Consider the following 13,955-nt stretch of genomic DNA (forward strand, 5'->3'; position numbering starts at 1 on the left):
CCACTGCTCCTTCCCTTCACCACAGCTGCCCCCTCTCACCAGCGTTTAATCAGGACCAGCGGCAGAGCCGGTTGTACGGGGTTAGCCACGGACCTGTAGGAAGAACCCAGCTCCTGGTAACATTGGCAGCTGCGAAGTGGAAAAATGGTTGCTGCCTCTATGTACCCTCTGCCAGAGATTTATCAAGGATACATTCAACACAGCTGATCATTCTGGTCAGGAGACACAGGAATGAATCCACCCTGGGAGTCTATTTTGGTATAACCCTCCCCCACTCCTAACCACCCGACCACAGTCCCCATGAGAGTCAGGCTCCCATCGAGCCACCAGAAGCAACCCAAAAATTTACCAAGTTGAGATATTTGCCCCTTGCACCCAAAGGTCTGTTTTAGTTTCCACTCCCACTGCCCCTGCTCTGGGCTCCGGCTGGTCAGTTGCTGATGGACCCCAAGTGTTTAAACGACCAAGATGTTCATTTTTTCCTAGCAACACCATTTCCAGGTGGGGTTTGCAGCAGGAGGCATGATCCAAGTTAGCAAACAGACACCATTTTAAAGAAGCACCATTAACCAAAGGATTTAGAAAGAGATTCCTTTGTATTAGAGATCAGTCAAATGAGTCCAGGGCAGCAGCCTGGGCCAGTGCAACCACTGGTGTCTCGTAGTTCTGCAAACATCTGCCTCTCCCGTGCCCCAAGCAGTAAAAAATTTAAAAAAAAACCCTTCATCTGAAACAGGGGAGTGAGGAATAATAAAAGGAGGGGGGAAAAATCAATAAGCGCCCCCGAGAGAAGCAGCAAGATGTGGCCGTGCCGGGGGTCAGAGAGCCCTTCTGCTTTCTCCGCCAGCGGGCAGCGCGGCTGGGATTGCACCGGGCACACACACACACACGATGTGCATTTGGAAGTGGCCTGCTTGTGGGCTGGCCACACATTCCTCCAGCCCCGCCTTCGGAAGTTCACACTGGATCCATGTCGCTCGAGGAGATTCCTGCAACTCCTCCCTCCTGCTCCCATAACACGCCATTCTCCTCCCAGGCGCTCTGAGCCGCTGGCACCCTCAGTAGTAATCGTCCTTCTTGCTCTCAGCTCCTGGGATGCCCCCACGGTCCTTCTGCTCCTGCACCAGCTCCAGGTCACCGTTATCATCCACCTCCCCTCCGTGATCCTCCTGTTTGCAGGGAAAAAGGAGAGATGGAGAAATCAACACTGAACAGAAAGCAAGAGCCCAACCCAGTCAGCCAAGGGCCGGCCAACATTCGTGGTTTCGCCACCAGTTAACATGGGCTGGGATCCAGTTCTGGGTTTGATTCTTAATCCTGCCACAGCCTTCCCTGGTGACCTTGGGCAAGTCACTGAAAGTCTCTACCCCACCTGTTAAGCTTCCTCCCTCTCACCCTGTGTCTTGTCTCATCGGTTTAGATGTCAGCTCTCTGGGGCAAGGACCATCTCTTAGGCCTAGGTTACACTAGAAAACTAGGTTGGTTTAACTACATTGGTCAGGGTTGTGAAAATTCCACCCCCCCCCCCCCGAGTGGCATTGTTAAGCCAACCTAAGTCCCCGTGCAAGTCGCGGGGAGGTGGATTTCCTACTCCCATGGGAGAACCCCTCCCACCGGCATAGGTAGGGTCCACGTGGAAGCTGCATTGCTGCAGTGTTTTAAGTGGAGGCAAGCCCTTACTGTGGGTCTGCACAGTGCCTCGCTCACTGGGGCCCTGGCCCCAGGGCATGTCCACATGATCCAATACTTCGGACTCTGGGGAATGCCAGGGCTGCTAACAGGCCATTTGGCTGTCATTCACAGCTAGTGAACATCCCCCAGTATTGAACTGTGTGAACCCCACAGGTGCAAACTGACCAAAGTCCGATTTTTCAAGGACTATTTGAAAAATACTCAGTTCCTACAGGCAGTGCATATAAGAACATACCCTTGGGATTCAGGGAAAGGGTGGGTGGGGCTAGACTCCCAGGGTGTTAAATGGCTGTGATTTACAGTTAATTGGCCAGTTAACACCCTGTCCTTCCCTGGGTTCTGATGCACTGAGTTGGCATCTTCAGGCGTGGATACCCAGCCACCTACAGCTGGCAAGCAAATGGAGGTAGCTCTAAGTGGCACCTGACTTGTGCTGTCCTACTCAGAGATCGGCGCTCAAGATTTAGCACAAACAAAACATTCCAGGGCCTCCTACTGCTCTGGAGCTCAGCAACCTTTGAGCTGGCCCCAGCTCCACAGGGGGAGCCTCTCCAGGCAGCCTAGGGCCCTGAGCGCCAGCTGTATGAGAGCTGTTGGCCTGTGAGAGCATCGCTCTCCCTTGCAGGGTGCTTACATGCAGCCGTGCGACTGCTCATTACACGTGTGGGCCCGGACTGGTACTGACCAGGAAGCAGGCTAGGGAGAGCCAGGCACAGCTTGGGTCTGTCTGAATAAGATGCCAAATCTGGCGCTGATGTAGCAGTTAACATTCTTTTGCTGAAGCCTGAGGCGCCTTGCTTCCTGCCCCATGGACAGCCCACCACCCACAGGGAACAAGCAAGGTGGGCTTTCTCCCCCTGAGAGGCTTCTGACCAGCAAGGACACTTTGGGGCACAGGAGGGGGAGGGGGCTCCAAAGTAGATTTTTATTACCAACCACGCTCGCCAGCAGCCTGGTCTCTCTCTCTCCTTGTCGGTTTCTAGGAGACAGGCTGCTGCTGGCTTTGCTGTCGCCAGCTTCACTGAATCAGCCAGGCCTAGAGCTTTGCTCTCTGAACCACTTTCCAACAAGCACATCTAGCCGTTAAAATAGCAGAAGAGTCAAAAAGTGCTTCAAGGCCCCTCTCAAATCTCAGATCCCTGTCTGTGCAGGCCGGACGGCACGGGGCCATTCGAATCGGGTACAAAGCGCAGCTCAGGCTCGGAACCCTACCCCCAGGCTTTGGAACCCCCAGGTTCCACTCCAGATCCGCTGCCTAGAGGCTATTGGGACTGACTACCTAGAAACACATTAGCTTAGGGGTTTGCAAACCTCTGTTTGGGGCCAACATCTAAACAGAGATGGTCTTGGGGACTTTTCCCCTCCCATTTCCTGCCCCCACCCCACCGTCTCCCATCTACCATCGAATAACATCCCTGTGACAACTACAGCACTTACATGGAAAAACAACACTCGGCCGAACTTTAGCACACTGTAATGCAATTCAGTGGCTGGAATCAAAGAAAAGGAGAGATTGTGCAGAGATTGTGACAGCTAGAACTCGCTACAAAGGGAGTAAGTCCCTGACAATGGTGAATGAATAGCCAGGTTTTTAGAGGAGGGAGGGGAGTCCCTGGAGGAACCCAAATGACCCCAAGAGAGAGGCACGCTATGTCACACCATCCAGGCCTCCAGGAAAAGCTTTCTAAAGCAGTGCAGTCAATTACGAAGGGCGGGGAGAGGAGCAAAAGAGGTCAGGAACACTCCGCGTCCCATCATGTCACTTTCTTTGCCAGCAACCACCCTTCCCACAGGGAGGAACAGCAAAGCTCATGTCCTACATTGTACAGGACTGCTGCGTTCCTCCCTTGCAACTTCAGGCTGAGCCCACAGATTTACCACCCATCAATCAACAAACAAACGCCCCACACAGTGATCTCAGATATAGAGGGAAATGACTTAATGCCCCCAGATGAGACAGCCTTCTCTCACATAACACTGTCATTTGATATTAGGAAATAATGCCCCTTCTGGGCCAACGAAGCCCACCCCCCTGCATATGGCAAGAGGGGCCTAGTGTTCAGAGCACTGGACTGGGAATCAGCAGATCTGAATTCTATTCCTGGCTCGGCCACTGGCCTGTTGGATGACACGGCGCCTCTTCGTGCCTCAGTTTCCCCATCTGTAAAACAGGAATAATGCTACCTCATTTGTAAAGTGCTTTGAGATTTATGGATGAAAAGAGCTCGACATTATTAACTATTTACTCTTCTTACATGCCGTGAGAGAACATTCAGTGGGCTCAGTGGAGATGGTGGGCTGAGGGCTCCCCTCTGACCCAGTCGCAGGGCCAGATCTATGGCTAAGGGCTGACCTCGCACTATGCATGGTGTTACGCACAAGCAGTCCCAAGCTTTTACAGGGTTTGTGGTGGGGATCTGGCTGTCGACTGCAAACCCCAAGGAGCTGTTTATTCAGCTTGCGCTTCAGGCCAGCCTGGGGCGAGCTCTTAAGTAAAAACAGTGGGAGCAAGTCGATCCCATCAGCCAAAGGGCAGTGGTAAGAGAGAGGCAGGAGATGGGGGGGGGCGGGGGGGGGGAGAGATCTAACTGAAGCCTCCCCTAGCCAGAGGCAGGAAGGGAAGGGGACACTGCATTGGTTTAGCTGGCACTAAGGGGAACAGCACTGCCAACCCTAAATGATCAAAAACCATCAGGTAGGGCCCCAAAATCATGAGACTGGCTTCAAAATCATGAGATTAAAAATACGTAAGTGTGAGGCCTTTGCCTTTGGAGCGTTTAGGGTTCACGTTTTCCAGCTGCTCTCCTCTTCTCATGATTATTTACTCCGCGACAGAGGCTGCACTGCAGAGCTGGGGTCAGCGCTCCTCCACGTTCCACCCTCAAACCCAGCCCAGACTGGCAGATTGTGGAGGCCTGCTCCACTATCCACCGAGGTCAAGGGAGTTATTTCAGCGATTTCCATGTGACTGGGATCAGCCGCCCCTGATCTGCAGAAGGGCTCAGCACCCACAGCTCCCACTGAGGCTCAGGGGGGCCTCTGAAAATCTGGTCCCTTTCTGCCATTGCAGGTCATTCATTTCCCAAACTGTGAGCCAAAAAACCTCAGAATCCCCCCCTGCGAGGACACATCCAGCTTCCACAGATGGCGGCTCCTCAGGCACAGAATGGAGCAGGTGAGGAGAGCTGGGCATTGTCTAGAAATTGCTCATTAACCCCCATGCAAGTCATCCTCCCCCCCAGCCTTGCATTTGCACTTCCGAATTAGAGATCCCTCTTGTCCTGGTTTTGAAGTGGAAATTACATTTAAATGTTACAATCAGATGGCAGTAAAAATTCAAAAGGACTCCACAGGCAGCAATAAAGGGCATCTCCCTGTCTCTTCGCAATCAAACACCTCAGGGAGGCTCTGTCCAAGGCAAAATTAGCTTGCCGGGGTGCTGCGATTTAGATACTGAATTCATTTTGGGGAAGGAAACTTAGATCTTGATAAAACAGCTCCCCATACACATAGACACAAAACTCCCTGTTTAAATGGAAAGTGGTTCCCGCAACCTTTTCTCTTTTGAAGTTAAATGGAAATGGTTCAGTTGAAAGCTCTGCCAGCATGGCTGCGACAATCAGGTTATTCTAGTGCATAATGCCAGGCAGCAAAAGTGACTCAACATGGCTACAAGCAGAAATGAAACAGACATGGTTGCGGTCACTGCCTAAGCTAAGGGCAGGGCAAATAAACCACCAAAAATAAAACTCGCCTGTAGCGTTGACAATTTCTGACAATGCCCCAGCTCCTGGAGTCCTGTGATTAGGTGTGAACCTCAGCTTTAATTACTTTAAAAAAAGTTTCTAGCCCTCCTGGCTGTGGAGAAAATTTTGAAAATGTGACCCCATAAAAGGTCCATAACCAGAAGACAAATATTATATATTATTATTTATTATGTGTATTACCACAGGAAGAACCACCAAAAATTGTTATTTTAAAAAGTCTCTGGCATAACAATAATCTCTCATTGTTCTATTCCTGGCTCGGAGATGATGTAGCCCAGTGACAGTACCAGCCAGCGTTTAAATGGGGGAGGGGGAGAAAAGGGGCAGCAAAGGGTCACAGACCTGGCAAAAAAAAAACAATTTAAATTGAGCTGGGTTCCTGTAAGGTGAATTTTAAGCATTGTCTGACCAAACCTGCTTCTCCCAGATGACAACAGCCATCACCACTACCACGACATTTTTCAGACCACATTAAGCCCTGAAAACCGTTGGCCTAAATTGTCCAGAAATGAGTTGAGACTGAGACTGCCTAGCTTCAGACACCTTAAAGGGTCCTGATTGTCACAAGGCGGGTGCTCAGCACAGGCTGAAAATCAGGCCCCCCTTTTACACTGTCTCAAGTTGGACACCCGAGACCACAGGTCACTTTTGAAAATGCAGGCAAGTAAGGAAGCAGGATGGTTATCTCAGAAATCTGCAGCTTTGTTTTGTTCAGACAAGTTAACTGTGTGTTTATGCCCCATTGACTTGTGTACATGCTTGCATGTTTTGCTGAATCAGGGCCTTCATGGCCCGAGGCGTGAAATCCAATCACCCACCTATCTCAGCTTGCATAGCAACAAGCCATTTTTAACCACTGATCATGCGTTTATATCAGCAGTGTAGCAGCTTTCCCCTCCATGTCAGCATCCCCAGAAGGAGCCTTGGGATTCCTGGTCTGGCTGCCGCAGAGTTAACAAGAAGTAGCTGAAGATAGGTAATTGCTCTGCTTTGAAAGCAGGCAGAAGCCCAGAGGGGACAGTTTCTGTTGGAGGCACTTATCTCTCGTCCATTATTAATAAACTGGAATAAACAGACGCCACAGCAAAACACAGAGACGTACCGAGACGGAGGGGGGTTTTCAACTCTGCTCCCAAAATTAGACAATTTAAACCAAAAGCTGAGCCGGAGTGCAGAGCTCTTAGCAGGATCGGGCCTTGGTTTGATCAGGGTGGGAAAGCCACACTAACTCAGGGTGGGGGGAAGAGAAGAAGGGAAAAGCCTGAACAGCATGGGGGCACCTGTACAGCCTCCGTGCTTTGGAACGGCTCACGTATGTCATGACTAATGTGGGGGGAGGGGAGGAGGATTAACCAGATTAAAAGCCTGGTTCATCCTGTTTATCATCCAGGGCCTGATTTGCACAGGCACTGAGCACCAGCAAGTCTAACTGAAGAGAAGGACAACTTGGGGGGTGCTGAGCTACGTTGGAAAGAAGGCCCTGTGTGTGCGCATCACGCTACTACCCAAGGGCCCCCATTGGGATCGGGGCCCATTCTGTTAGGTGCTGCACAAACGCATCGGATAATAATGTCACCTAACTCCTCCACAGTGCTTTCCTTCAGCAGATCTCAAAGGTCAGTATCATTATGCTCCTTTTATACCTGGGGAAACTGAGGCACAGAGCAGGGAGGTGACTTTCCCAAGGTCACCCAGCAGGGCCAGGAATAGAACCCAGCTTTCCTGAATCTCAGTCCAGTGCTCTGACCATTACACTGCAGAATGGCACAGTCCCTGTCCCAAAGAGCTTACAGGGACAGGCAGCCTGACTCCTATTCCTAGGGCGTTGTGAGATTTCCCCTAACAGCTGTCCCAACGCACAGGTCTGCCCAACCGCTGCACCAGGCCCAGCTGCTGGTCTCAAACACACCCACAGCCGCACGACAGAACAGGAAATGAAGAGGAACCTCAGTGTCATACAATTTCTTGCTCCTGATCCTCTTGGTAGTCGTCCATTGGCTCTTCCCTGGCTTTGTCCAGCCCAGCGGCATCCTGGAAACACAGGAGGGCAGACACTGGTAGGTCAGCCTTGTTTAAAGCTCCCAGAAGCACACACCCCACAACCCCAATCCTGATGGAGTGGCAACGCAGCTTTGGAGACCCAGATTTTCATGTATTAGAGCCCCAGGTCTGGAGGATGCTGAATCAAGACCCTGGAACATCAGAGGTGACCCCATCTCTGTTGGGTGCTTGTCCCCAATCAACGCTTCTGCCCCTTTTATCCCATAGGCAGCCAGGGGGGCAGATGGAAGCAGCCAAGTCATTGCCCAGCAGCCACACGCCTTCGCGTCTGCCTGAGCATGGGAGCGCTCTCACGGTAGGGATCAGTGCTGTGCCAGAGCCCTGGGTGTGCAAGCGGTCACCCTGGGTTGAACAGTCCCTACAGACAGTGGGGAAGCATCTGTTAGAGAGAGAGAGAGAGAGAGAGAGAGAGAGAACAAGCTAGCTGGCAGAGCTGGGCAGCGATCGTACGGCTGAGCTAGCATCCAAGCACCAGGGGAGTGATGTTCTGGGCTCGAGGAGGCACCAGTCCCCCACTCCTCCACCCCACTGCAGTTGCCCAAGTCACATTAGCAAAGCACAGCCGAGCTCAGACCTTCCAGCCAGAAGCCGGCAGCCAAGACCATGAGTTCTACTTGCTGCCCATTAAAATGAGAGATGGCAGCTGCTTGGGAGGCAGCCTGAGAAAACGAATAGCAATTCAGCCTTCCTAGTGCACGGAGGGCTGCAGAGTGCCCCTGCGGCCGGGGGAGGCCACTGGGCTGTGCAGCTCGCCCCGAGAAGGTCTTGAACAGAAGACAGGAGCGCAAGGGGGGGTAATGATCGAGCACTCTCTCCACCCACATGCAGGGCCACAGCCTCAGCTGGGGTCAATCAATGCAGCTTCTCTGACTGTAAGTAAGCTCCGGTGATTCGCACCAGCTGAGGATCTGGCCCATGGCTACTGCCTGTTTGCAGGCTTGCAGGGAAGGAGCCCGGGCTGCTGCAGGGCACCATGGCCGAGCCTGTTAAAACAGGGCATGGGCATTGAGAGAAAGGGTCCGTGGAGGGGGAAAGTCACTGGATCATTCTCCTCTCAATAGCAATGGCTGAGGGCTCTCTGCTCACTTGGGAATATTCATATTTCCTGGAGTCACGGGTTCGAATCCTGGCTGACTCTGTTCAGCTGTTCATCGTTCTTGGAGGCAGCATGGTCCAACAGGAGCCAAGACACCCAGGTTCTATGCCCAGCTCCTCCACTGAGTCAGAGGTTGGCATGAGTGGCACTGGCTCAGGAGAGCACCAGGAGTGGTATCGGGCAAGGCATTATGCTCTGCCTGAGCCTGACTCCACCCACAGCAGCCTGCCCAGCCGCAGAGTTAGAGACAAACAGAGCCGGATCTGAGGGGGATTTTCTTGGAGCCTCTTGCTGGCGAGCGTGAAATATTAAAGCTTTCGATAATTTACACTTCCCGGAGAGAAGGACTCAGATATGCTGATGCAGCTTCTGATTTACAGGCCTTCACTCAGGGCAACGATTCAGCACCTCCTCATTCACCTGATGGGCTGAGCTGCGAACAGGCCATCCGCTCCTGCCCAGAGCTGCACCGACTCATGCCACCCTCCAGACCCCACAAATAAGACCCAAACCAGCTACCCTTACCTGAATACCCTCCCCATTGGGCTCACCAGGGAGCTAATCAGAGCCTAAGGGAGCAGTGCTCCAACACGAAAACCAGCTGACCGCCCCGCTCAGAAAAGGAGAACGGAAGCCAGGCATTGTGCTAAGGTTTGTAGCATTCACATGGTGGAAAGGAGCAGGCTGAGCAGGGAGATCCAGTGAGAGAGAGAAAGGGAAGGAAACAAGAAAGGAAAGGGGGGGAAAAACAACAGACAGGGGGAGTGTTCTGTCCTCTGGTTAGTTCTGTCTTCTCTAGGGCTGTTAACTTTTTCCTTTCTTGTCAGCCATCTGATTGCCAATGCCTTATTTATACCTTGTGCTTATGCAGCTCTGGTGCTGCAGTATCTTGATGCTGCAATATAGACCGTAACAAACTCGTGAGGACAGCCATTCAGAACATAACAGTGACAGCAGGGATAGAACGTCCTCAAAAGCATAGGCCTCTCCCACTTGGACTACGGGAGAATCACTGCTTCCTATGAGCAGTATAGGACTTATGACACACAGTGCAGTTCTGATTCCATCCAGTAGTTCATTAATAAGAAAACTGACCAAGCTGACTAAGGAGTTTAAATTTTCCTCCCAAAGGAGTGCTAAGTTTGCACAAGTTCTCTCTGCCAGAGCCCTCAGGTCTTTCCTCCTAAGGTACCGGCGCTCTGTCCAAACAGCGTGAACAGCTCAGCCTAGCCCTATCCAAAGACAAATAGTTAAGGTACAAATTCTTTTCCTACTAAGGGGCTGGAGGGTTTTATTCAGCAGGTGCAATCCTGCAGTGGTGGGCTCTTTGCTTCAATGTCTATTCCATTGGTTTGGAGTGTTTTTAGACTTGCTACCAATCATCGGTTTACAGCCTGACAGAAAAATGCTCCTTTTAAAAACAAGTGACACAGAGAACTCTTGGCAGCCTGTCAAAACAAGCTAATATTTCCCTTCTCCAGAGTCTCGCTCCAGACACAAGAAGCGCTTCACAAGATGCGAGCGATCATCTTCTTGGAGGAGACAAGATTCTCCCTCGCACAGCGTAATTGCCACCAATCCACCATGGTTGCGGCCACATCACAGAAACATGGGAATTGCCAGACTAGACCAAGCAAGGTACATCTAGTCTAGTGTCCTGTCTCTGACAATGGCTACAACCAGGTGCTTCCAAGGAAGTCACGAGAATCCTGAAGTAGGCAGAGAGGGGATAATTGGCCCCCCTACATTCGATGTCATCCTGGATTCTAATAGTTTAAAGTTGGCTTAAGCCCCAAAGTGAAAGATTGTCCAAAATGTTGATTGTCCTTAAGTGTGACAAAGCAGGATATTCTGGCTATCAGTTTCCCTTTGTGAGTCTAGTTAATTTCGTGGCCTTAAATCCCTGGGATTAAACTGTGAAGCTCATTGCCACAGGGTCTGTGAAAAAAGATTTCCTTTGATCGGTTTTCAACGTTTCACCTTTTAATTTAAATTGAACATCTCCTGGCTCCTGTGTTGCGAGACCGAGAGGAGAGAAGTTTCTGAGTTACCTTCTCTAGACCTGGCATCAGCTCAGAAGTGGGGGCGTATTGAGGGCCACGGGGCCCTTAAGGCTCTAACACTACAGAGATGGCATGGGATATGCCAGGATTCCCAGTTTTCAGCCCTCCTGTGGTTACACCTATTGCCAATGGTGGCAAGTGGCCATAGTTGGAATAATAAAGTCCACCTTACAACCACATTTCTGCCCCCTTCCCTTCACCCCCTGAAGAATTAAGGTCTTGGGTAGCCCCGCTCCCAAAGTGGCACCAGAACAGGCCTAAGAGCAAGTGGGACATGTTACGCAATAGCTGGGCAGAGAACAGGTGCTGCCATGCCAGCCTCAGAGCAGGTGGAAGAGGGAGAAGGGAGGGCAGCTTGCCAGTGACTCCTGAAAGCCAAAAGAAAAATTGGTCATGACCCAGCTGGGACTCCATAGCTACAAGCTGCCCTGGAGCAGGAGATGATGGGGGAAGGGTTCTCTCACTGCCAGTCCATCACAATACAGCACAGGAGCTTGGGAGTGAAAATTCTCTTGGGGGACATGCATCCTCTCCCTCCCTCCTCCCACTTGTAGGGCCAAGGACCCTCTTCATCCCCCCCCCCAACACCCCTCCCTGCAGAAATGGCTTCCCCATCACATTACATTACCTTCAGTGGCTTCTTTGTCTCCTCTTTCCCTAGCATGCTGGGTTCCTTGTATTTGTCTGATTGCACCACCTTCTCAAAGTCCGGCCTCTCCAGCTCGGCCTCCTCAAACTCATCTTCCCCTTGGTTATTGGGGTCCTGAGCAGGGTCTGCGGCATCATCAGGCATCTGGGTGAGAGAAGCCTCTTTTGAGCACCCAGCACCCTCACACCCAGGACACACGGTGGCCAATATGAGCTGGCTTTTTCCATCGCTTAAGCCCAGGCCAATGGGTGGGAGAAGCTACAGCTGGGAATGCCAGCTTCCAGGAAGGGCTTCCCAACTCAGTGCAGCAGTCCTCCTCAGGCTGGATCTCAGGGGTTTCCCCAGATCAGAGTCTCCTCAGATGAGACTATGAGAAATTACGGCTAAAGGAGGTGATGGGGCCTAGCAAGAACAGGCAATCTTTTTTGGTTACCAGTAATCTGCCCCCTTCACCTCACTTTCCACCCCTGCTGAAATCCCATGGCATTGTGTGTGTCTATTCTTTAGGTCTCTCCATCGGTCCAGCTACGTCGGTAAATGAAGAAACACTCAGCAGAAGTTGAGTCTTAATGAAGTTCTTAGGAAGTCATTGCCTGGAATCTTTAGCAACTGAAGGAAGGAAACCACTTCACATCAGAAACTTGGTTTCCCTCATAGGCAATGAAATAACTCATTGGCAATAGGTGTGATGACCCTAAATCAGTCCCCCCGGAAAGGAAGAAGCTGTACTCTCTGTTTATCAAACTGACCTCAGAAGAAAAAGCTGCCTTTAGCCAAAACAAATCTGCATTTTGACAACGCTCTACACCTTGTTATGTGCGCGATGCTTTCAGATCTAAAGCTCCGGGAATCATAAACCAAGATGGTGTCCTTGGCAAAGATGTTCTCAGGAGGTACATTGAACCCTGAGCTCCAGCAGAGAGGGGCAGACACACAGCTCCAAGCTGTGGGAGATTCAAGACTTCTGCCTTGTAGCAGATCAGATAGAAACATACCCTGTCACTTAAATAAAAGAATGGATCAGGAGGGAGAGGTGGCACCATCATCTCCTGTGCTTAATATCTACCATCATTTTGTTTTGGTATTCTCCTCTGTAGGTCACCTGTGAAGAGTCTGTTTCCTCTAGTGGAGCTGGATCAGTGTTGACTCCTATCTGTGGGGAATTACCAGTTGGCATTCTCAATGAAAACATCAATGTCCTCCCCTCTAGGGAGGGCAGAGAAAGGTGAAAGCCTGTGCATGCGTCAAGGTCATGGATAAAGGTGTGATGTCCCCACAGACCTGCAGGCACCAAGGTGGGCAAAAGAAAGTCAGACAAGCTGAAGGTTCAAGGCCCTGCTGACGTCATGGAGGCCAGAGAGGAACGCTATAGAATCATAGAATATCAGGGTTGGAAGGTACCTCAGGAGGTCATCTAGTCCAACCCCCTGCTCAAAGCAGGACCAATCCCCAACTAAATCATCCCAGCCAGGGCTTTAGAAATGTGTAGGGAAAGATCACTTAGCCCTGAAGTTACTACTCCTCTTTCTCCACTTTGGGGAGCATGGTCTCTCTCCTTTAGCCTCTCGAAGCCAAGAGAAGGCAGATAAACGGAGCTGAAGCTCTCCCGATGGACATCGATTACCGAACTAATATCGCTTGGCACTTCCATAGCACGTCTCACCTTCAGAGCACTTTACAAACCACCAGCAAATTAGCCTAGCTAGCCCTACCGTCGTCATAAACACCAGTCAGTGCATCGCGTCCCCGGAGCTTGTCAGATAAAATGATGTGCCAGTATATTTTTTCCCCTGCAATCTGACCATCTTTACAAATGTTTGAAACAACCTCCTTCCACGAGGGCAGTGGTCCTAGGTCCTTTTCTACAACCAGCACCTGCTCCTCGGGATCCCTCCCCCCATCCACAGAGCAGAGATCTAACTGGGGCCTATTTAGCCATATGGAAAGGCTGCGTGCTGAGGGCCCCCTGAAGTAACAGGTTTGTGGCCCCCAAGGTGAGAGATTCTGCAACTGATTATATACAAGATGTCATCAAACAGCAAATAAATTATCCCCCCTCCCCTCATGTGCACACATGCTCTGTTTGACCAGCTCTGCTTCGCCTAACACCCATCAGAGAGAGGTAATTTTGCCTGTTTTTAAGCTAGGAGAAACGGAGGCATAGAAGTGACTTGTCTGATGAGAACGCATGGCAGGGATTGGGATTAGAACTCCCAGCTCTCACTCTGTGCTGACCATACCTTCCCATTAGCACTCGAATGGATGCTAGGAAAACCCCTACTATTCTTCACTAAAACAACACCTCTTGGGGGCAGGGGCGAGAATGGAAAGGTTCTGCTTGAATGGAAGAGTTTGGTGTCCAATCAGCTTCAAGTGATGACAGCATGGTGACGTCTCTTACCATTGGCTCCTGGACCAATGCCTCTTTTCGGGTGTGGATATCCTCTTCTCTTTCAATCATCCCAGCATCTGCAAGAAAAATGAAATGAGTAAATCCGTCCCAGCAAAACCCACAGGGCACTGGCAATGTGACCATTTGGTCCCATGCACTGTGGAAAGTTCTCTCTCACTTAGAGAAAGAAAGTGAACTGATCGCTCGTGCCTATCTGGGAAAGACACCGCATTGG

At 51.0% G+C, this 13,955-nt stretch overlaps 1 protein-coding gene across 4 annotated transcripts in view; it reads right to left on the bottom strand.

Moving 5' to 3' along the window:
• Window positions 1-577: 577 nt before the first annotated feature.
• The window catches only part of LOC140900196 (uncharacterized), a 72,250-nt gene continuing 58,872 nt past the window's right edge, over window positions 578-13,955 (bottom strand). For 2 of the 4 annotated variants that reach the window (XM_073317040.1, XM_073317039.1), the window contains 4 exons: window positions 13,730-13,797; window positions 11,308-11,472; window positions 7,419-7,490; window positions 578-1,169 (listed from right to left, as the gene is read on the bottom strand). In XM_073317040.1, coding sequence (XP_073173141.1) covers window positions 1,059-1,169; window positions 7,419-7,490; window positions 11,308-11,472; window positions 13,730-13,797 — 416 coding nt within the window. In that variant the 3' untranslated portion in view covers window positions 578-1,058. The remainder of the gene's footprint in view (window positions 1,170-7,418; window positions 7,491-11,307; window positions 11,473-13,729; window positions 13,798-13,955) is intronic. The other 2 variants (XM_073317041.1, XM_073317042.1) reach the window with 2 other exon arrangements.

This window comes from Lepidochelys kempii, chromosome 18 (genome assembly GCF_965140265.1).
Source record: "Lepidochelys kempii isolate rLepKem1 chromosome 18, rLepKem1.hap2, whole genome shotgun sequence".
In the NCBI taxonomy this organism is placed as follows: Eukaryota; Metazoa; Chordata; order Testudines; family Cheloniidae; genus Lepidochelys; species Lepidochelys kempii.